Source organism: Dendropsophus ebraccatus, chromosome 12 (assembly GCF_027789765.1).
Source record: "Dendropsophus ebraccatus isolate aDenEbr1 chromosome 12, aDenEbr1.pat, whole genome shotgun sequence".
Classification (NCBI taxonomy): domain Eukaryota; kingdom Metazoa; phylum Chordata; class Amphibia; order Anura; family Hylidae; genus Dendropsophus; species Dendropsophus ebraccatus.
Genome location: NC_091465.1, coordinates 73232917 through 73257132, shown reverse-complemented (window position 1 = coordinate 73257132; position 24216 = coordinate 73232917). Strand labels below are relative to the sequence as shown.

Sequence of the window (24216 nt, the reverse complement as noted above, 5' to 3'; positions counted from 1 at the left end):
ACGTGCAGTACAGATATACAAGTCCTATACTTCTGATAGTGTGTATATCACATCTGTCTTATCCTGAGAGACTAAAATACCTTGTTCAGGTGTATAGCATTGTATCTTAAAAAAAGTGCTCTATATATATATATTATATATGAGACAATTACTATAGTTGTCCTATATATTAAAAGTCATATATATATATATATATATATATATATATATATATATCTCATCTACCAAATCATAATTTGAATATAAAGTCATGGCACAACGGCAGCAGGAAACCTCACAAAGTGTTTCAGGCAGAGGGCAGGGCAGAAAGTCTGGCTCAAGGGGCAGAAGAGGATGTAGCACAGGAAGAGGGTCCAGTGGCAGGCCTGAGCTTCCTTTGTCACACCAGGGTCATGTCCACACGTCTAATTTTACAGTCCTGGAGTGGCTGGCTCACACTTCGACGTCCACAAGGATGAGTAGTGAGACAGCCAGTCAGGTATCTGAGGGTACCTTGAACATGACCCTGACTTGGCACGGGCATGCAGCAATTCCCCCACGTCCTCCATCTGACATCCTCAGCAACATCCCGCTAACTTTTGACCCGCCGCCTGCAAGGGAACTGTTGGCGTCTATGAGCAACCAACTGCTCTTTGATGACGATGAGCACAAAGAGGAAGAGACAGGGGACAATCAAGTGCAGGGCATAGCTGTGTCAGAGGCGATATCAGAGCAGGTCCATGTTAGGCCTGGCAGGAGAACAGTAGGCAGTAGATGAGAGAGGGCTGGGCAGGAGCCTGATGAGGATGATAGCATCATTCTGGAACAGGATGATGCTACATCGGATGTTACATGGGATCCACGGCAGGATTTGGATTATTCGACGGATTCATCAACCGGGAATCCGTCCGCCAGCAGGCCCGCCACAACTAAAAAGCAGACAGGCATGCCGCCGGAGTCCCGTTTTCTCAGCCAAGCTGAGAGTGGTATATAAGGAGTCGGTAAATTTTTCCTGAATTCTCAGGAAGCTCTGGAGTGGCTGGAGAGGGAGGGAATATGAGCAACTATATATAAGGAAATGATATATTAAGAATACAGGAATGGTTTTTCATGTTTTATAACGTTCATTATTGGAAATTTGGAAACCATTCTTGTGTATTTTTTTAATTAATGGATGTAGTGAATATTATTTATATATAAAAATATGAATAAAAAAATACATTCTATATACTGTAGACATGTCACTGGAGATGTGTTCGAGGGGGTGTACATCTCACCTAGGCTGATGCATAGTGTGAGATGGTAAGTCCAGGAGGGATCTGTTGCTCAGCAGTGCTATGCTGCTGAGTTATTATTTATTTTTACCGGGCCTGGATTTACTGGAATGGTGGATAGGTTGGTAGTGGGATCTGCCATTCCCTCCCCCTCGATCCAGTATGGGTTTTGGGATCAGGTGAGCTCTGATCCCAATCAGCCTAAGAAGGCAAAAGGTGTGCTCAGTGTGCAGGGGATCTCTCAGCCAGGAGTGAACAGCCTGCATGCTGTTTGGTGAGAGCTGGGAAGACAGCCGCTGCTGGGGCCTGTTCACACTCCGCAATACTGCCGACTGAAGTGCCAGAGAGGTAACCTGCTTTGTTAGTTAGCGCCCAGACGGGCAAGACCTTTTGTTTTGTTCTTAAAGCACAGTGTTGCTATATTTCTGTTATGGACTGTTTATGCTGCAAATAAACGCCAAGCTGTTATTTTACAAGTCCAAGTCTGCTGTGAACTGTGTCCAAACACACCATCCCCCGGGAAGATCCCTACAATACTATATTATACAATTGTTTAATTAAAGCCTAGCATTAATAGCAGCTGCTGCAGAACATCTTTACAAGCAAAACTGACAATGTGAGATAAGGGAACAATGAGTGTGAGATAAAGAGACAATATTTATGTTGCCTTCAGTGTGTGGTGGGACCCTTGTGATTAACAATACTGTTGCAGAACATCTTTGGAAGTGGACTTTATGTGGAATTATACAGCAAAAGGACAACAAGAGGGGACAGGATAGAGGAAAGACATTTTCTAGTACAGAGATCATGTGGTAGATGATCATAGCTGCTACTTTTTGCAAAGTGCAAAATGGGGCAATATATAAGGGAAACACCTTCCGTTTGTAATGGGGTTGGGGGAATTGCAACTATCAGAACCCAGCGTGAATAGCAGCTGCTGCATACACACACTGTTACGTGCCAAGCTGCGCGCCCGGCTTCCAGCTCTGCCGAGGTGTGTGGTTCGGCTGTGAAAGACGCCAACAGCGTCCCTGGATACAGGCGGGGCTGGTTGCTGGGGGCACGCCGACAGCATCCCTAGTAGCCAACCTGCACTTCCGGGTTCACACGGCACCCAACCGCAGGGCTGGTTGCTGGGGGCGCGCCGACAGGGTCCCTAGCAGCCAGCCTGCTGTAGTTCATTTTTGTTGATTGTGGCCTTGGCCGGGGCTTCACCACCCCCAGCTGATCGGCATCAGGTGTTTTGTGTGGGGCTCAGTGACTGACAGCTGACCTGGCCAGTTAGCTGTTAGCACTGGCATTTCCCCCTTGCCTGTGATAGCGCCTTGTGCCTTGACCTAGCAATTCCCTGACTGTGTGTTGTAGTTATTCTGACCTTTGGATTTTGTGACCCCGACCTTGCTTCTTGGATTTCGATTCTGTATCGATTCTGCCCGATTGTTGCCAACCCAGACTTTAGACCATTCTGTTATTGTTTGAGTTTGTCTTGTCTTTGTTTTGTGTTTCACTGACAACAGCATAGGGAACATCGCCCAGTTGTCCGCAGTAACCTTTAGTACTGTTGTGGCAAGTAGGTAGGGCCAGCTGGGGCGGGTACCAGTGTTAGGGCTGCACTCGTCTGTTGTCTTCCCAGACACTCTCCACTGACACTTACATACACAGAGAAACACACATATACTGACCCACACACAGCAGTTATAGCTCTGTCCTCTCCTTAGGTGGTGTAGCTGTAGTTGTGGGAGTGGTTATGGGACTTAGCAATGGTTTTGGGAGAGGCTATATGGGAATAACAATGGGGCAGGACCTCATTATTTCAACTGCCCCTTTTTGGACAAAGTTGGGAGGTATTCCTATAGGAGAGCCGCCCCCCCCCCATGCATTTCTCTATAGCAGTGCTTCTCAAACTGTGAGGTGGGTCTCACCAGTGAGGCGCCTCCTAGTTGTTGGTGAGGCCCAGCTGGGGAGCCAGTTTTCACACAAGTTACTTTGATCTGCACAGTCCTTTTGCTGTTTGCAAAAATCTCCATTTTAACAACATTATTAACTTATTTTGTACTTGCTTTATTAGTATAGAGAGCTTGGGAGATGAGTGAAAGGCAGCCCTAGCATTTTTTCCAGCTTTTAAATGGATTTTCACCACAGATAGTGATGCCCAGGCACCCTCTTGGTCAGTCTGGTGAGGCCCAGGCATTGCCTTGGTCTGTTGGGTAAGGCTCCAGTAGAAAAAGTTTGAGAAGCGCTGCTCTATAGTAATGCCCGGCGTGCAATCCTCTAGAGTAAAGAACCCCCAGTCCCTTACAGTGGATGTCCCCCTCTGTGCAATACCATCAATCAATACCATTTAATATCAGTCTCCCCCTGCAACCTCCTTTGTAAATGATATTGTCAGTAGAGATGAGCAAATAGTATTCGATCGAATACTGCACTATTCAAAAGATTCGAGTTTGATCGAATATGTGATCGAATATTTGAATCTAAATTAAATTTACTAAAACAGCTTAACAATTGTTTAGCTGTTTTAATAAGGTTTATGCTCCCTGTGAAAGCAGGGAAGCAGTATTACAGGGAACGGTATTACCGGCAATTAGCAATTGCCGGCAATAATGCTGATCCCTGTAATAGTTAATATTTTGTTAATAAAGCAAATTTTCGTTCTAATAAAGCTATTTTCGTTGTTCAATAGCTTAATTAAAACAAATCAATACTTTTGCAATTAACTATACTGTTAATAAAATAAATATATAAATATGCAAAATAAATGAATTAAAACAATTATTACATATAAATTAATAGCAATAATGCAGAATAAATGGATTAAAACAATGATTATATATACGTGTGCAAACTGAGCGAGAAACACCCCTTAATGTCACTGGAGTATAATTCCCATCATAGATGGAACTGCCGGCAAATGATGGGGAAGTAGTCCAGCACCCAGTTGGTTTTGGATGGACAACGCTCGGCGTTCAGAGCGCCCGGGATTATGTAAAAACATATCTAAAATAATAAAATTGAATTTGCAAATGGGCCTCTGTTAAAAATGAAACTGTTAATAGAAGTGTTTAACAATAAGTCTGGTCCTCAGGATATGTATATATAATTCATAAAAACACATTTAATAACATGAACTCACAGAGGGGCCCCTCTAAACGTGAAAGAAAAACAGTACCAATGTCTCAAGTATAAAATTAATGTATAAATTCTGTAGAACTACAAGTCCCAGCCCAGACTGGGCTCGATGTCACAATATGTAAAACTCCTAAAATAGAATAGCTCAGTGTCCACAATCTTCTGTATAGGACAATCCAATGTCAACTACCATCCGTTCCGACACTGCAAGTCTCAGCCCGCCGGTACTGTAAACGTCCCCGCACTGCTCGTCAATCTGGGGGAGTCTATACAAGAAATGCAAGAAATACAAGACAATTGGTGCCGGCAGGCACCTCTCACCCGTCCTGGAGGGATGGTCGTTGTTCCTCGGTCAGTCCTTAGGATGTCTTTCTCCTGGGCAGCGCTGTGCAGGTCCCGAAGTTGTTCAGTGGCACGGCGAGGTGTTTTCATCACGATATTATGGCTTGCGTTAATTGAATAATTCATCAAGTGGCAATTCATGCAATTGCTAATGAGTTCATAAATGATAAACAACTTTGTTTAGATAGTTAATTGCATTGGTGCTTTTCTGTATCTATAATTTAGAACAATGACCATCACTCCAGGACGGGTGAGGGGTGCCTGTCGGCACAAATTGTCTTCATTTCTTGTATACACTCCCCCAGATTGACGAGCAGTGCGGGGACGTTTACAGTACCAGCGGGCTGAGACTTGCAGTGTCGCAACGTGAGTTAAACGGATTGTAGTTGACATTGGATTGTCCTATACAGGAGATTGTGGACACTGAGCTATTCTATTTTGGGAGTTTTACATACTGTGACATCGAGCCCAGTCTGGGCTGGGACTTGTAGTTCTACAGAATTTATACATTGATTTTGTACTTGAAACATTGGTACTGTTTTTATTTCACATTTAGAGGGGCCCCTCTGTGAGTTCATGTTATTAAATGTGTTTTTATGAATTATATATACATATCCTGAGGACCAGACTTATTGTTAAACACTTCTATTTACAGTTTCATTTTTAACAGAGGCCCATTTGCAAATTCAATTTTATTATTTTAGATATGTTTTTACATAATTCCGGGCGCTCTGAACGCCGAGCACTGTCCATCCTGAACCAACTGGGTGCTGGACTACTTCCCCATCATTTGCCGGCAGTTCCATCTATGATGGGAATTATACTCCAGTGACATTAAGGGGTGTTTCTTGCTCAGTTTGCACACATATATATAATCATTGTTTTAATCCATTTATTCGGCATTATTGCTATTAATTTATATGTAATCATTGTTTTATTTCATTTATTTAGCATTATCAATATTAGTTCCCTGCTTTTCCAGATGCATTCCAGAGGTGTTTGCATCATTTTCCAAAGATGTCTTGGACCTGGTGACCTCCGATTCGTGAAATCTTGATTTCCAGGTCCCAAGGATTTTTCTCCCATAGACTATAATGGCATTCGATATTCGATCGAATAGTCAAATATCGGGAGCTATTTCATTAGAATCCAATCGAATCAAATATTTCACTATTCGCTCGTCTCTAATTGTTAGCTCCCCCCCTCCAGGCCCCATATAGTATCAGGCTCCCCTGTGCATTTCCCATATGGTATCAGCTCTCACCCCAACCCCAGCTGCAGCCCCCATACAGTATTAGCCATTCCACCCTGTACAAACCCCACATATCATATTAGCCCCTCTGTACAACCCCAGATCCCCAGACAGCCTTCTTCTTCAGTCTTCGTGCAAAATTAGTCCCCGTCCCAATATAGTTACTGAATAAATGAATAAATAAATAAATATAGAAATGAATAAATAAATAAATAATTTCTCTATCTCTCTCTACTCTGCCGTGCAGTGAGATTAGTCAGAGAGCGCTGGAGCATACAGGTACAGAGCGGCCTCTTGTGACCACAGGCATAATGCTGCCTACGCTCACAAGATAAAGTGACAGAGCGGGAAGCCAATGGCTTCTTACACTGTCATTCAGGGTGGTCTGTTTAACTATAAACATGTAATTATGGATTGGCCCAGCACTCGGCTGCAGGCCCGTCACTTGCATGCATTCACAGATTGCTAGTGCCCCCTTTTAATTGGCAGGATGATGTGCCCTGTGAGATCACCCAGGTTGCACACCCCTAAGGCCTTCTCTGACTTTTTAAAGCTCAATTCTGTTTATGTGAACCTTTCAGTGACTGGACATCACCCATTTTAGACGGGTCGGGTAAATTAAAATAGAAAATAATGCCCATAAAATAAAAAATAACTTTTAAAATATACTTATTGACCACCAAGGTCATAAAATTTTGGGTGTACATTACTTGAGAGGACTACACACCCTTTGTTATCCTCCCAGATTAGCAAGCAGGAAGAAACTGTTCATACCCAGGATAGACAGTGAACAGGACTGAGTTGCAGTACCACGCATAACCTGTAGACCGGTGTGTCACTGTTTTTGGAAAAAAGAAGCTTTTTTCTGTATAATAGACAACCCCCTCAGTTTTGATAACATTTGTTGTTCTTACCGTAAAGGCTTTCCCACTTTCAAAGACGAACTTTGGCGTATTGTCATCATGATAAGGAGCCCAGTCTTCAGTTTTATAATTTCTTATTACTTTGCCGATGTGGAAACAAGGTTTTACATGAAGGTGGATATATTTTGTTTTGTTGTTGATACAATTTACTGTGAACCTGGAAAAGTGACAGTGACATCAGTTTTTAATGTTGATACTTGATACAGTCCTATGTTAAAGCGACTCTGTACCCACAATCTGACCCCCCCCAAACCACTTGTTCCTTCGGATAGCTGCTTTTAATTCAAGATCTGCCATGGGGTCCGTTCAGCAGGTGATGCAGTTATTGTCCTTAACAACAACTTTTAAACTGGCAGCCCTGTGCCCAACGGCCGGGGTTTAGACTGTCTATGGATCTGTGCATTGGCACAACCTCTCTGTCCCTCCTCCCCCTCCTCATCATTAGGAATGCTCCAGGCAGATTAAAACAAGGAAAAAAGGTCAGCTCACCATGTGAATGTGTCCCAATGTAAAACGGTAACCCTCTTGTAATGGAGCAGGTGATATAGCGTGGGCCGTTCACCCAGGTCTAGATCCAAAATAAGAAAAGAATCGCCACGCCACGTTTATGGGGCTTGACCCTGAAACGGGCCGGCGTGTTGACTTTAACCTGTGTGTTTTTTAAAATATGCTTCGGAAATAAAGAATTTTTGATATTTTTTTCTACTTTTGCTGGAGCCGTGATTCTTTACTTATTTTGGCTCCAGGCAGATTGTTTCCTATTCCTCAGTTGTGTGAATACTGAACATGGGCTGGATTGTTAAGGTACTTGTGCAATGTTCAGACAGGAGAAAATGTTCCAGTGGCATTCCTAATGATAAAGAGGGTGGGGAGGAGGGACGGAGGGGTTGTGCAAATTTAGGGCACAGATATTCTAAGCCCCGGTCATTGGGTACGGGGCTGCAAGTTTAAAAGTTGTTTTTTTAGGACAATAACTGCATCACCTGCTGAACGGACCCCAGGACAGATCTTGGAGTAAAAGCAGCTATCTGAAGGTACAAGGGGTTTGGGGTGGGGGGTCAAATTGTGGGTACAGAATCGTTTTCAGGAATAAAATGTTTTTGATATATGACTCTAAGAAGTAAAAAAGAAGTGATACTTTCCTTTCCTAATTCTCCACAACTGTTGCCTCAACGCCCCCAGTTTTCCCCCATCCCCAGTTCTATGCTGTTCTGTGACATATTTTCAGAGCTGGCACTACCCACTCCGATCACTGGCAGCGATGTCCCAAAATTTAATTACTTACAGCCCTATTATACCAAGTGATTATAATCGGTAATTGCTTTGTGTAATAGCTCCGGTTAAAAGGGAACGATTATGCATGATGTTGGCTGATTCTCGTGTTTCAACATGTTCAAAGATTTACATAAGTATGGTCTGCTGGCCGTCTCTTCCAGTAATAGGAGCGACAACAGCAGACCGCCGCTATCTCTTATGGGCTCCCCTCCTCTAGAAGCTCCTTCCACTGCTCTGACCTGCTCGATTTCGAGACATGTACTAGCACTGGCAATGGGTGGGGAATGGCGCTTACTTGATCCTCACCATCGGCTTGTGTAATATGAGCTTAAGGCTGTGCCTACATCCAAATATGTACTGAGAAACAAATAGGCAACAATGTCCCAGATTTACTAAAACGTTCTATGTGCACATAGACTAGACCTAGATCTGAATTTGTGCCAGATTTATAAATTCATCAGTATGGCACAGGCTGTTTGTTGCCCTTATGCACTTAAAGTTTAACTGTCATTTGAATGTTACTTATCAGAAATCAATAACTATCAATAGTACAAGTGATTTAAAGAAACTCTGTAGTAGGTTTTATTAAGCAAATAAGTTTCCTTCTGTACTCAAAAAGCATTATGGTCTATGGAGGGGGGAGGGGTCGACAGGAATGAGTAAGCACAGAGAGGAGAAAAAGCAGCCCTGCACAACACATCATCCTACAATCTCATCTCACCAAGTTCCCAGACCAGCACTGAGCAGTCTGACCGGTGAATCCAGCATTTTATGTACCCAGACAGTTTACAAACGGCAGGGCTGGTTCTCTCCTCTTCCTGCTCACTCATCCCCCCCCCCCCCCATAGGTTATAATGCAAATTCAGCAAACCCATATTGACTTTGCTCCTCTGCAAAGTAGACAACTTTTTTTTATAGTGAACAGATTAGAAGGGGGGGGGGGGCTGCATAATAGTTTTTTTTTTAGTACAAAAAAACCTTTTTTTGCCTAATAAAACCAATTACAGACTTTCCTAAAGTCGCTTGTACTATTAATTTCTGCAAAAAATATTTAAAATGACACTTACACTCTAAAGACTGTTGTCTCTTAGTCTACACCAACAACTTTATTTGAAGTGCACCAATTTTTTTTAGGCAGATTCTGCTGCTTTTTTGGCACTTGTTGATTTGAAGGAATTTTTGGGGGGATGAAAAAAAAACATTTAATGCTTTATGTAACAGTTTATTTTGTATAGGGAATACAAAGTACAGTGGTACCTTGGTTTAAAAGTAACTTGGATTAAGAGCGTTTTGCAAGAGGAGCTCACCGTTTTTCAAAAATTTGACTTGGTTTAAGAGCATTGCTTTGGTTTAAGAGCTCCCTGTACTGGGTGGGTGGGGATGGTCTGCATAGCGGGGTCTACAGCAGTGTATTCTAACTCAGGAGATCTCCCTCACCTTCCAAATCCTAGCAGATCCTCTTCAGGCTGGGGCTTGTATCAGGGGACAGGACTGTGGAGGTAATCTCTCCATAGCTGTAACCCCTCTCTGTCCGGGGAGAGAGTGCTACTATATTGTGCTCACCCTGTACCCTGCTCATTCCTTCCAGCTCCCTGCAGTCTCTGCCCCCCTTGTGTTTCCCATCCTCGCCATTCCTATACAGTAAGTTATAATATGACATATTCTACTGTTTCTAAATGTTTGTTTCATTTGTTTTACATGTTATTCAGAATAAAAAAAACACATTATTTTTGGAGTATGAAAAATGTCCAGCATCCATAATTCAGGTAAAATGCAGTTTCTTTATTAGAAAAATCTTCACAAAACAAGAATGCAAAAAACAGTTTACCTGTTTCGGCGCTTTCAACGCCTTGGTCACCTGTTGTGACCAAGGGGTGGAAAGCGCCGAAAGGCGTAAACTGTTTTTTGCATTCTTGTTTTGTGAAGATTTTTCTAATAAAAAACTGCATTTTACCCGAATTATGGGTGCTGGACATTACCTGGAAACTACCTGTTTAATCAATTATTTTTGGAGGGTTGAACCAATTGTCTGTATTTCAATTATTTCTTATGGGAAATATTGCTTTGCTTTAAGAGTGATTCACGGAGTGAGTCCCGGAACGAATTATGCTCTTAACAGTGTAATTTTTTTGTTGTTGTTGTCTTAGCTTTTACACTAGTGTACAGTTCTGATCTAGTGTACATCTTCTGATGACTCAACACACTGCACTACCAAGATGCTGACAGGCAATGTACAAAACCATAAGTCTGAAATGATATTGTAGAGGCATATCCATGGCAGACTTAGGGACCCAGGATTGCCATGAATACCAATCAAAAGCCTGACCTGGTTGTTGAACTTCTGTGTAAAAAAAAAGAAAAAAGTTGTAATATTAATAAATAATCTCTTCCCTAATAAAAGTTTGAATCACCCCCCTTTTCCCATTTTATAAATAAAAATAAATAAATAAACAAACATGTTTGGTATTGCAGCATCCGTAATCGCCCAAACTATAAATTTATTTAATTCCTGATCCCTCATGGAAAACGGCGTAAGCGCAAAATAATTCCAAAGTGCAAAATTGCGCATTTTTGGTCGCATAAAATTCAGAAAAATTGCAAAGCGATCAAAAATCTGCATATGCGCAATCAAGGTACCGATAGAAAGAACACATCATGGCGCAAAAAATGACACCTCACAGCCCCATAGACCAAAGGATAAAAGCGCTATAAGCCTGGGAATAAATCGATTTTAAGGAACATATATTTGTTAACAATGGTTTGAATTTTTTACAGGCCATCAGATACAATAAAAGTTATACATGTTATATATCGTTGTAATCGTAACGACTTGAGGAACATGTCAGTTTTTTTCATAGGACACACAGTGTAAAAAAGAAGCCCCTCCAAAGAAAAAGAATTGCATTTTTTTTTTCAATTTCACCTCGCATATAATTTTTTTTTTCTGGTTTCGCAGCATATTTTATGCAAAAATTAAGTGTGCCATTAAAAAGTACAATTAGTGATGCAAAAAAAATAAGGGCTCATGTGGGTCTGTAGGTGTAAAAATGCAACTGCTATGGCCTTTTCAGCACAAGGAGGAAAAAAACGAAAATTAGCCCGATCCAGAAGGGGTTAAAAGATGTTTTTAGGACAATAACTGCATCACCTGCTGAGAGAGCCCCAGGACAGATCTTGGATTAAAAGCAGCTATCCGAAGGTTTAAGTGGTTTGGGGGGCGGGGGTCACATTGCGGGTACAGAGTCGCTTTAACCCAGGGAAATTGACATTTTATAAATTAAATGATTTTGTCTTCCAAACATGTCTGTTTTCTACTAGAAATGAATGAACTTTCATTACAAACAAAGCAAAATGCTTTGCTTGCTCGTCAGTCAGTTTATATGCTGGCTACCTTTGATCTCTGTGCCGCTCTCTGCCACTCCACCCTGCGTGCTCGGAAAAGCTTGAACCAGTCCTGGCAGACTTCTCCCAGTTGTTTATTTATTTAATTGTATGTGTTTAATATATAAAGCATCGATTCGTTTTAATTATGCTATTGAACAACGAAAATAGCTTTATAAGGGTACAAACACACACAGCATATACGCTGCGTATTTACTGCTGCGATACGCAGCAGATACGCAGCAGATTAGATCTAAATAACTGAACACAGTATCAAATCTGCTGCGTATCTGCTGTGTGTGTTTGTACCCTTAGAAGGAAAATTAGTTTTATTAATTAAGTATTAACTATTACAGGGTGCAGTATTATTGCTGAGGATCGCTAACTCTGGTAATACCGTTCCCTGTAATACTGCTTCCCTGCTTTCCCAAATGCATTCCAGAGGTGTTTGCATCACTTTCTAAAGATGTATTGGACTTGTCTATTCTGTGATTTTATTTGTTATTGTTGTTTTAACCAGATTCGTTACGAACTTTCTCAAAGTTTGTAACGAATCTAGTTTGTTACGGTTCGGTTCGCTCATCCCTAATTAAAACCCATCCTGTGAGAGTGTAAATGTATGTCTTTGGTGTTTAAGGGGTTAAATACAGATAGCATTTACCTACAGAGTAGAACACACCAAGAACAGTAGCTGAAGGATGTTCAGTCATGTCATAACTAGAGATGAGCGAACCGGGTTCGGGTTCGAATCGTTCCGAACCCGAACGTTCGGCATTTGATTAGTGGTGGCTGCTGAACTTGGATAAATCTGGAAAACATGGATACAGCCAATGACTATATCCATGATTTCCACATAGCCTTAGGGCTTTATCCAAGTTCAGCAGACAGCGCTAATCAAATGCCGAAAGTTCGGGTTCGGATCGACTCGAGCATGCGCGAGGTTCGCTCATCTCTAGTCATAACCATGTGATTAGTCAGAGACATCACTGAAGGTCCTTCAGCTCCCATTCAGGGTAAGTTCCCCAGCGCTTTTACATGCAGGAATCACCTCCGGATTCCTCTCCTTCCTGTTACTGATCTCATTGATCTGTGCCTGGCAGGAGAAGGGAGATAACTGTGATTCATCAGTAGCTGCACAGCTCATCCGCAGGCGGACAGTGGGGGGCAGCCCTGTTTTCAAAATATAAAATGCAGGCACTTTTTAGCAAGTTACTTTAGCAAGAATTAATATATATATATTTTTTTTAATAAATGTGCTTCAAGAGGATTTAGCAGCAGGTAAGACAAATCAAACCTGTTGATAGCCAGAACCCTTATTGTGCAGTAGACACCAAAGATGAAGCTCCATGGTCCGGTAAGACTGTTAGGAGCGCTGGGGCACGGTCCCCATAGCGGCAATCTGCTCCCAGTCGGTTGGCCCGCTTCTTTCTAATGATAATCAAAGGTGTGGACCGGCCGGGGCAGGCTTGATCCTCGATATTGGGAGAGGAAAGTGCTCCTGACAGTGCCCCAAACAACTAACTGCAGCGGAACGGAGCAGAGGATGAAGGTAAGAGACATATCTTCATCCTCAGCATCTCCTGCACTATAGGTACATAGCAGGTTAGAGTTGTCTAACCTGCTAATAGTTCACCTTTAAAATTACTCTAGTCTAACATTTACAGTTTAACAGTTTTATTTTTGGGGGGGGGGGGGGGCAGTGGGAGAACTAATTTATTTGTGCTATGATTCGTAGTTTTTATCGTTATCACATTTGTGCACATGCAATTTTTTTTATTACTTTTTATTCTGTTTTTTCTGATATGTGATGTGACCACAAATCATTAATTTTGCATCTTGCTAGATTTTTGTGCTTAAGCCCTTTACTATGCAAAGTCAGGTGTGTGATAATCTAATAGTTCTGAGGGTGATTCCACATGCTGCAATATTAAACGTTTATTTTTTTGGTGCACAATTTATTTATTTTTTTTTAAATAAAAAAGGGTGGTGAGTCAAATTTTTATTATCAGATGTATTTATTTATAATATATATAGACAGTAAAACCTCGGTTTCTGAACAATTCGGTTTTCGAACTAAATTTCCCCCTGAAGTTTTGCTTGGTACTCGAACATTGCTTGGTATCCGAACAAAATCAGGAGGATAACTGTCAGCGGAACTGATGTTCGGCAGGCAGTTAGAGGTGTTCGGGAACAGTGAGAGACAGGAGCGGGCGGCTATTTAAACTTGCTGCCGTGCTCCTGCTCCTCTCAGCTGCAGGGATCACCCTGTAAAGAATTGGGGAATCCCATCATAATGAGGGGAATCCCCACTTCTTTACGGGGTGTCCCCCGCAGCTGAGAGGAGCAAGAGCACAATGTCAAGTTTAAATAGCCGCCCAGTCCTGTCTCTCCCTGTTGCGGGGAACATGGAGCGTTTTTACACTCTGTGGGTCGGGTGCTCTGCACCTGACTCATGGAGTATAAAAACCAAGTAATCAAATTTACATTGTTCCCTATAGGAAATTACAGCTCCGTTCTCGAACTGTTCGGTTCTGGAACAGCCTTCCAGAACTAATTACATTCAAGAACCGAGGTACCACTGTGTATATATGTATAAGTATATATATATATTAAAGTTTTTGTCGTCCCCTGATGGGAATTCTATAAGCAATACATTGATTGCTTATATGGAACAATGCAGTACTCATGTACTGCATTGATCCATCATTTTTACACTCCATTGCTACAGGCTACTGATGGCTACCTGTAGCAATCACCAATCCATGGCAGCATCGGAGGCTAAGCAGAGGGCCTGGGCTCCTCTCCTACGGATCGGCTCCCCATGATAACAGCAGGAGGAGCAGATCTGACAAGAACACCAATGACAGGTATTTCTACTGTTTAAATGTAGCTGTCAGAATTGGCAGAAACATGTAAACAGTAAAAATTAGCAGGATGAGGCACCATGATAAAACTGCACTTCGTGGTGCGGGAAGGGGCAAAAGAGTACATTCTACTAAAAATGTCAAAAGTTATAGATATGGCTGGTCAGAGGACGCAATGGCAGCATGATCCTTTTCCTGGCCACCTGCTCTGACTATCATTGACAGACAAAGCTTTGTATCACCAAATTCTAACTCCCATTTATTTATTTATTTAGTTTGTGTTTTTGTGGGGAGGCTTGTTTTTTGTACAGTGACCTGTAGTTTTTATTTAAACTGGTATTAGTAAATTAGTAATTAGTAAATTAAGTTATCATTAATGTTTTTTAGTGTTTTCTTTTTTTTTTCATGGTGGGGTTGGAGGTAGGAGTAAGTTTTATTCTACTGTAACCAAATTCACCTTTTTTACCTGACATTGGGGACTAATATATATATATATATATATATATATATATATATATATATATATATATATAATGTGTGTGTGTGTACATACAGTGGTGCCTTGGATTGCGAGCATAATTCATTCCAGGGTCATGCTTGTAATCCAAATCCACTCTTAAACCAAAGCAAATTTTCCCATAAGAAATCATAGAAATGCAGACAATTGGTTCCACCCCCCCAAAATAATGATTTTTTATTCTGAATAACATGTAAAAGAGTTAAAACAAACATTCAGAAACAGCAGAATATGTGATATTATAGGTTACTGTACAGTAATGGAGAAGATGGGAAACACCAGGGCGGACAGAGACTGCAGGGAGCATGAAGGAATGAGCAGAGCAGATGTGGGCACATACATGCAGCACTCTCTGCCTGGGGAGAGAGGGGTTACAGCTATGGATAGATTACCTCCACAGTCCTGTCCCCTGATGTAAGCCCCAGCCTGAAGTGGATCTGCTATGATTTGGAAGGTTAGAGAGACTTCCTGGGTAAGAGTACAGTGCTGTAGACCCCGCTTTGCAGACCATGCCCCTCCCCCACTCCTCCTCCCACCCAGTACAGGGAGCTCTTAAACCAAAGCAATGCTCTTAAACCAAGTCAAATTTTTGAAAACTGTGAGCTCTTAAACCAAAACACTCTTAAACCAAGTTACCACTGTATATATATTCCTTTATAAATTACATTTTTACTTCTGCTAGCAATTGCTTGATCATTTGTAGAGTGAACTGTGGAAGTAATTTACTACCATTGCTATGATCCCTATTATCTCCAGCCTATAGCAGGGTGTAATAGATGGACAGAAACAGCAGCTTTGTATACATTTAAAATGTTTAAGCTGTTTAAATACAGTGACAACAGAACAGCACTCCACAATTGTTTCATGGGGGGAGGGGTGGAAAAGGGGCGTTAGGGATGCAAAATTACTTGCAACTAAACCTATTAATGCTGCAGTTGATACAAATACTGCAGTATGCTATTTGAATCACCTTTTAAAGGGGTTATCCAGCAAAAATCTTTTTCTTTCAAATTAACTAGTGTCAGAAAGTTTTATAGATTTGTAATTTACTTCTATTAAAAAATCTCAAGTTTTCCCGGACTTATTAGCTACTGTATATACTGTAGGAAGTGGTGTTTTTTTTTTTTCAGTCTGACACAGTGCTCTCTGCTCACATCTCTGGCTGAGACAGGAACTGTCCAGAGTAGTAGAGAGCTTTTCTATGGGAATCCCTATAAAAAAAAACCTTTCCTGCTCTGGACAGTTCCTGTCTTGGCCAGAGGTGTCAGCAGAGAGCACTGTGTCAGACTGAAAATAAAACAACATTTCCTGCAGGGCATATAATAGCAAATAAGTCCGGGAAGACTTGAGATTGTTTAATAGAAATAAATTACAAATCTATACAACTTTCTGACACCAGTTAATTTGCTGGAGTACCCCTTTAATCTTTGAGCAGGATTAAAGCTCAGCATTATCTTTAATTCCATTTGTTATACATGTAAGTCAATTGCAGGGCTGTGGAGTCGGTAAGCTCTGACTTCGACTCCTGTACTTTATCAGGACCGACTCCCGACTCAGACTCCTGCTCCTTCATAAATGGCCGGTCATATACCAGGGGAGTTATTAATCACACTGGCTCAGCAGCTTCTCTCTAATGTCCTACATGATCCTGGGGCGACTTCTGAGGGAATGAGGGAAGATATAAAGCAGCTTCTCCTGAGTGTGCAGTGGATGCAGCCAGTCTCCAACCTCCAGGTCTCAAACAACTCACAACTAGACTAGAAGGAGCAGGTCTTTTACTTTCTAACTTAATATTCACCATACACACAGAAATACTGCTAACAATCCAGAAACCTGTAATATAGAGGTCAGCCATAGTGATATAGAGGGGGTCACACATAGTGATATTGAGGGGTCACACATAGTGATATAGAGGAGTCACACATAGTGATATAGAGGGGTCACACATAGTGATAAAGAGGGGTCACTGTGGTTGTGGGGGCACGCCATAGAGCACACACACACAGCCTGCTGCAACCATAGCATACACACACAGCCTGCTGCAGCCATAGCATACACACACAGCTTGCTTCAGCCATAGCACACACACACACACACACACACACACACACACACACACACACATAGCCTGCTGCAGCCATAGCACACATACACACAGCCTGCTGCAGCCATAGCACACATACACACAGCCTGCTGCAGCCATAGCACACATACACACAGCCTGCTGCAGCCATAGCACACATACACACAGCCTGCTGCAGCCATAGCACACATACACACAGCCTGCTGCAGCCATAGCACACATACACACAGCCTGCAGCAGCCATAGCATACACACACAGCCTGCTTCAGCCATAGCATACACACACAGCCTGCTGCAGCCATAGCAAACACACAGCCTGCTGCAGCCATAGAACACATACAGTACACAGCCTGCTGCTGCCATAGAACACATACACGCAAAGAGCTGCAGCCATAGAACACTGAAGAAACACCACATTGAGGACAGAGGTTACTGCTACACTACTTATGTCTTCTCCTTCTATATTACACAGAATATCTTCATATTACACTGCTGCTCATATACAGTCATCCAGCATCCAGGAAGAGAACAGCACAATTCTAAATTGTTCTAAGATTTTTTTTAAAGCTGGATTGGAATCGGTACATTTTTTCCGACTCCAACTCCAGCCAAAACTAGCTCAGACACCGACTCCACGACTCCGACTCCACAGCCCTGGTCAATTGTTAAGAAGCCTTAAAGACTTTGGTACATATCCACTGTATAAACTAAAAAAAACTGTAGGTAATTATAGAAGAAACATACTCGCTTGCCCCTGAAGGGACGTTTCCCATGAGAGTGAGAGTTTCATCTTTTCCAAAATTTGCCTTAAAAACAGCTCTATAAGGCATATTCTATGAAAAGAAAAAATCTTTAGTATGACACAATGGAAGAAACCAGCTTTGTTATAATTAACAAGTAAAATATGTTAAAACCCTACCGGTATATAAATAGACTTGGCTTCTTCCTGTGCATGAGAATATAAAGAAAGACATAACACAGATATCATTATTATACAGACAGGCATAGATACATACAGTATACAATATAGCCACGTCACTTATTACAAGTTAGGATCTTACCTACTTGGGATCTGCTTCTCCCTTTAAGGCCGGGTTCACACGCTGTAAGACAGCGGCCGTTCTGTGACCCGGCAGTGTGACAGGACAGCCGCTGTCTGTTAAGTTCATCCTGGCCGGTACTGCAGAACTTTAATTGGAATTCGGCCACATTCGAGTGCTTCCAGAGCCGCACTTTACATTGTCTGCTTTTTTAGTCTTCAATGAATAGTGGCTGCACAAAACTGACATGTTAGTTTTTTGTGCAGCCGCTTGGAATCCCAGCAGAAGTGTATACAGTGTGTATACACTCCGGCCGGCACTCCATAGTCTTCAATATGATTGGCCAAGTCATGAAATAACGGCTGCAGTTGCAAAACTGCAACTACGGCCGTTGACCCCTTAGCGACCCATGACGTATCTAATACGTCATGGCGCCGCGGGGGGTGTTCAGAGCGGGGTCCCGCCGGGACCCCGCTCTGAACGGCGCTGATCCCGGCTGACACGTGCAGCCGGGCAGTGCCTCTGTTAGCCGGCGCGGGTCCCGTTGCCGCGCCGGCTAATTAAGCACTTCAATGCAGCTGTCAAACCTGACAGCTGCATTGAAGGGCTTCAGACATCACATCCCTGGTGTCTAGTGGGACGGATCTCCCCCCCGCGATGCGATCGCGGGGGGGAGATCTATTCTTCTGGCCGTGCCGGGCCTCAGCGTCAGAATGACGCTGATCCCGGCTCGGCAGTAGATTGCTATGGCCTGCAGCAGGCCATAGCAATCTATGACCGATCTCATGGATCTTTGCTGTGTATATACACAGCATTGATCTCTATGAGAGATCATTGCTGTGTATATACAAGCCCCCCAGGGGGGCTTCTAGTCCATGTAAAAAAAAAAGAAAAAAAAGTGTTTTTATTAATAAAAAATCCCCTCCCCTAATAAAAGTCCAAATCACCCCCCTTTTCCCATTTTATAAATATAAATTAATAAATAAATAAATAAACATATTTAGTATCGCCGCGCGCGTAATCGCCCGAACTATTAATTAATCACATTTCTGATCTCGCACGGTAAAAGGCGTAAGCGCAAAAAAATCCCAAAGTGCAAAATTGCGCATTTTTGGTCGCATCAAATCCAGAAAAAATGTAATAAAAAGCGATCAAAAAGTCGTATATGCGCAATCAAGGTATCGGTAGAAAGAACACATCATGGCGCAAAAACTGACACCTCACACAGCCCCATAGACCAAAGGATAAAAGCGCTATAAGCCTGGGAATGGAGCGATTTTAAGTGACATATATTTGTTAACAATGGTTTGAATTTTTTACAGGCCATCCGATACAATATAAGTTATACATGTTATATATCATAGTAATCGTAACGACTTGAGGAACATGCATAACCATAGGGCGAACGGCGTAAATGCAAAACTCCCCGAAATCAAAACAAATTAGTTTTTTTTTCAATTTGACAGCGCAAATGATTTTTTTCCGGTTTCACAACATATTTTATGGAAAAATTATGCCTGTAATTGCAAAGTACAATTGGTTTCGCAAAAAATAAGCACTCATATAAGTCTCTAGGTGAAAAAATGCAAGCGCTATGGACTTTTAAACATAAAATGGAAAAAGCAAAAGCGCAAAAACGAAAATTGGCTTGGACCTTAAGGGGTTAATGGATTTCACATTGTGTGAACTTAGCCTAAAACTTTACATACTGTACTGGACTCTTCTGGACTAAAAACAAGAGTACAGTAGTCTGAGAGAGGGGAGGGGAATGAGTCTTTAAAGGGAATCATCTTTAAATCTCCATAACGCTTTCTAAACATAAGTTATCAGTCGATAGATTTTAAAAAGTTGATTCTGAATCTGTTTTTACATAGTTGCATTTCTTTGCTATAAGCCCCAAAACCAAGGAGTTCTCCATTATATTCTTGAACTAAGTAGTTCTCTCTATGCATCAACATGCCCAGTTTGCAGGCGAACAACAAGCAAAATAGTAGAAAGCTACAAATTACAGATTTGGAATGAGCAATGTTTATCCTATTTACAGATTAATTTAGGGGTTGAGGGAGGTGAGCAGAAGGTGGCAGAGTCTCTTCAAGAGAGGGGCCATGATGAGAAGTATGTTGTGGGGTGCATAGGGAGTAGACTGTGAAGGAGTGGTGCATGAAAAGAAGTCTATATGGGACACGGGCTGTTTAGAGCAATCTGTGAGAGAGAAGACATTGGAAATAGATTAGATAAGAGATGGAGGCTTTAAAGGGTTTTTTCCAAGTTATTTTAACATAACTTGAATAAAATGGTCTTGCTACATACTTTTGTCCTTGGCCTCTTTTGTCAATTCTTTCTCTTATTTTTAGCACTCGAGTGGCCGGTGACGTCACCAACTCGTCCTCCCTCTAGTTTTTGGTCTACATGGTGAGCGCTCAGTGGGTAGGAGGCCCCAACCCCCTACCACAGCCTCCCCCCCCACCCCCACCATGACTTGTAATGACCACCACTGCCTGACACTCCCTTTCACGCCTCTTGTGTAATCGGTAATTAATCCTGTGTAATCGCTAATCCCCCCTCCGGTGTGAGCAATGCTTCACTGATTATACCAGAGGAATGGGGGATGTAGTGATCACACATGAGGATGGTAGGACATCAGTGTGTTTGGGAAGAGACCTCCTCCCCACTGACATGCCCGCCCCAACCAGAGCATCACTCTAACATTATGTGTTCTGGGAGACCCAACCTGAGAGCCGTTTGCAAAGCTCTGAATGCTCACAATGGAGACAACAAGCCAGAGGCAGGCCAGGTCGGTGACGTCACCGCCCACTCGAGTGCTGAAATTGAAAGAAAGAGACAGAATTGACAAACTAGGCCAATGATAAGTATTAAGTCTATAGCAACACCATTTTATTAAAGGTATGTTAAAATAACTTGGAAAATCCCTTTAAGAATTACTGTTGAGAGGGGATACTATTGGGAACAGTCTGAGAGAGAATTGTCATAAGAAACAATGGGTGAAAGAAAGGGGAGATGACGAACAATGGCCAGGCTGCATCGGGGGAGCAGCAACACGTACAGTACTGTGTGCATCACTGCTCGCCTCTGCCAGTTATCTGTTAGTGACTGGCAATCCATATAATACTGTATATTGCTGGTCACCTCTTGCACCTGACAAACTGGTGATAGGGCCGCAACAGACTGACGAGCTGTGCTTACAAGATGTAACACCATCACACTTAAGATGATGGGTGCTACATAGTGATGAGCGAACATGCTCATCCGAGCTTGGTACTCGATCGAGTATTAGGGTACTCAATGGTACTCGTTACTCGGACGAGCATCTCGCGATACTCAAGAAAATCTCATCATCCATTTCCTATAAGTATGGGCGCAATTTCTCAGCCAATCAACATGCAGGAGACTCTTTGGTACATCCTGCGATCACGTGGGACCCATACATGTCGATAGCAGTGATTGGTTGGCCAGATAAGATGACCCTGCCATATAAAAATTGCGTCCGGCAGAGCTCGCTTCAGAAGTGTGCTGGAAGAGAATAGGGACAGAGCTGCTGCTTGTCAGGAAGAGCGGTAGGGAGGGAATAAGCGTTCCAGTAGGCAGGGAATACTAGCGAAAGAACCAAACAGCCCTTGTAAGGGCTTAAAATCGTTTTTTATTTGTATTACTACAGACTGCTGGCTGGCAGTGCAGCTAACACAATTTCAGCAGCACACTGTGGTGATCGGATGTTGGCAGAAAGGGAACATTGGGTGTTGAATTACAGACCCCTAAGAAGTGCTCAGTACTTTAATGATTTTGTGGCTGGTGGCACTGCTGTCGTAGATTGTTTTGCTGTGATTTGTAGTACACCTGAATAGAACTTCACTGCTCATTGTCCTGTGTAACAAGTGCCATAGACCGGAAAATTTGGCCGCACATCTAAGACTCTGTTCACACTGCAGGTTGCACGCTGCTCGTGGCTAAAGTACAGACAAAAAAAAACAGAAAGTGCAGCAGCAACCCACAGGTGCAAGGGCTTACCATATATACTCTTGCCAGCATACACACGGTAAACACCTGCTCTGTAGATATTAAAAAGTGAGGATCTTAGCAAACTATTTGATCAGAGTGTACCATGTCGCCAACATTAAGGCGTCCTCGAGACATGGTCCCTCCTCTAGTATTTTCACACTAGCAATGGCCTCTCCTGGGCTTAATAAGCCTACAACTGGTGATGATCAAATGATCTCTTTTATAGTACCCTTGGGACATTAGATGTGTGGCCAATTTTCCCTTTTTTTCTGTTGAATGTGGGGGGCGTGGCTACCTCCTGTTGGCCTGCACTCCACCCATGTCCCAAGGGTGCTATAAAAGAGATCACTTGGCTCCTATCTGCCCAGTTGTAGGCTTATTTAGCCCAGGAGAGGCCATTGCTAGTGTGAAAATACTAGAGTAGGGACCATGTCTCGAGGACGCCTTAACGTTGATGACATGGTACACTCTGTTTGATCAAATAGTTTGCTAAGATCCTCACTTTTTAATATCTACAGAGCAGGTGTTTATCGTGTTTATGCTGGGAGGAGTATATACGTTACGCCCTTGCACCTGTGGGTTGCTGCTGCACTTTCTGTTTTTTTTATAGACCATAGACCGCCACTTACACACAGACTCTATACGACAGCCTCCAAATACTAGTGTGACACTGGCCCCCAGTATATTTACTTATTTCTGTATTTCTTACTGAAGCCATACCCAAGCTCACTGCAAATTGCCCTGTGTTAGGGGGTGTCATACAGTGTATAGATGCAGTCAGCAACAGATTGTATACCACAGCCTCCAAAAAAATTGTGTGACACTGACCACCAGTATATTTTCTTACTTCTGTATTTCTTACTGAGGGCATATCCAAGCTCACTGCTAATTGCCCGGTGTAAGTGCTGCTATACGCCATATAGCAGCACTTACTCCCAGACTCTAAAAGACTACTTTTAAAAGTAGTCTGAGTAATATATATCCTTGGCTTGCTGTGATCTGTAGTGCAGCTATCTCAGTCTTGACTGTGCATTGTCCATAAAATGGTAAAGCCCAGGGGTAAGGGTCGAGGATGAGGGCATGGGCCTGGGGTTCCAAGTGATGCAGGTGGCAGAGGCCGTGGTTCAGGGCAGGGTGACACAGCAGCACCTGTTGAGGAGGAAGCAGTGGCACACCGCAGATATTAACTCCCTAGCTTCTTCCGGCAACTTACGGTGTCTCAGGGTAGACCACTATTGAAACCGGAGCAGCGTGAACAGGTGCTGGCGTGGATAGTGGATAATGTGTCCAGTAACTTATCCACCACCCAGTCTTCCACGCAGTCCACCCACGCTACCCAAGGGAGTGGAACCCTTGCTCTAGCAGCTCAGGCTCCTTCCCCACAGCCTGTGACCACCAGTATATTTTCTGATTTCTGTATTTCTTACTCAAGGCATCTCCAAGCTCACTACTGATTGCCCTGTGTAAGGGGGTGTCACACAGTGTATAGATGCAGCCATCAACCACTAAGTGTAGCATTCAACTGTCCCTACAACAGACCTTTTAACAGAATCGCAAATAGTATTATAAGTGATAACCAGCATGGTTTTACTAAGGACAGAAGCTGTCAAACCAACCTAATATGTTTCTATGAAGTGGTAAGTAGAAGCCTGGATTGCGGCGCGGCTGTAGATATAGTGTACCTGGATTTTGCAAAAGCGTTTGACACAGTTCCTCATGGACGTCTGATGGGTAAGTTAAAGTCTATTGGTTTGGAAAATTTAATGTGTAACTGGATTGAAAACTGGCTTAATAATCGTACCCAGAGAGTGGTGGTCAATGATTCCTACTCCGAATGGTCCCCGGTAATAAGTGGTGTACCCCAAGGGTCAGTACTGGGCCCTCTTCTGTTTAACTTGTTTATTAATGATATTGAGAATGGAATTAACAGCAATGTTTCTATCTTTGCAGATGACACCAAGCTTTGTAGTACAGTACAGTCTATGGAGGATGTGCAGATGTTACAGGATGACTTAGACACTCTGAGTGTTTGGGCGTCCACTTGGCAAATGAGGTTCAATGTGGATAAATGTAAAGTTATGCACCTGGGTACTAATAACCCACATGCATCATATGTCCTGGGGGGAGTTACTCTGGGAGA

The 24216-nt window shown here is 42.6% G+C and overlaps 1 protein-coding gene across 2 annotated transcripts in view; it reads right to left on the bottom strand.

The window, feature by feature from the left end:
• LOC138769488 (32 kDa beta-galactoside-binding lectin-like) overlaps positions 1 to 24216 on the bottom strand; it is a 60350-nt gene that overhangs the window by 5055 nt on the left and 31079 nt on the right. For both annotated transcript variants that reach the window (XM_069948005.1, XM_069948004.1), the window contains exons 3-5: positions 17939 to 17965; positions 17764 to 17852; positions 6891 to 7056 (exon numbers count right to left, since the gene is read on the bottom strand). In XM_069948005.1, the coding sequence (XP_069804106.1) occupies positions 6891 to 7056; positions 17764 to 17852; positions 17939 to 17965 (282 nt within the window). The remainder of the gene's footprint in view (positions 1 to 6890; positions 7057 to 17763; positions 17853 to 17938; positions 17966 to 24216) is intronic.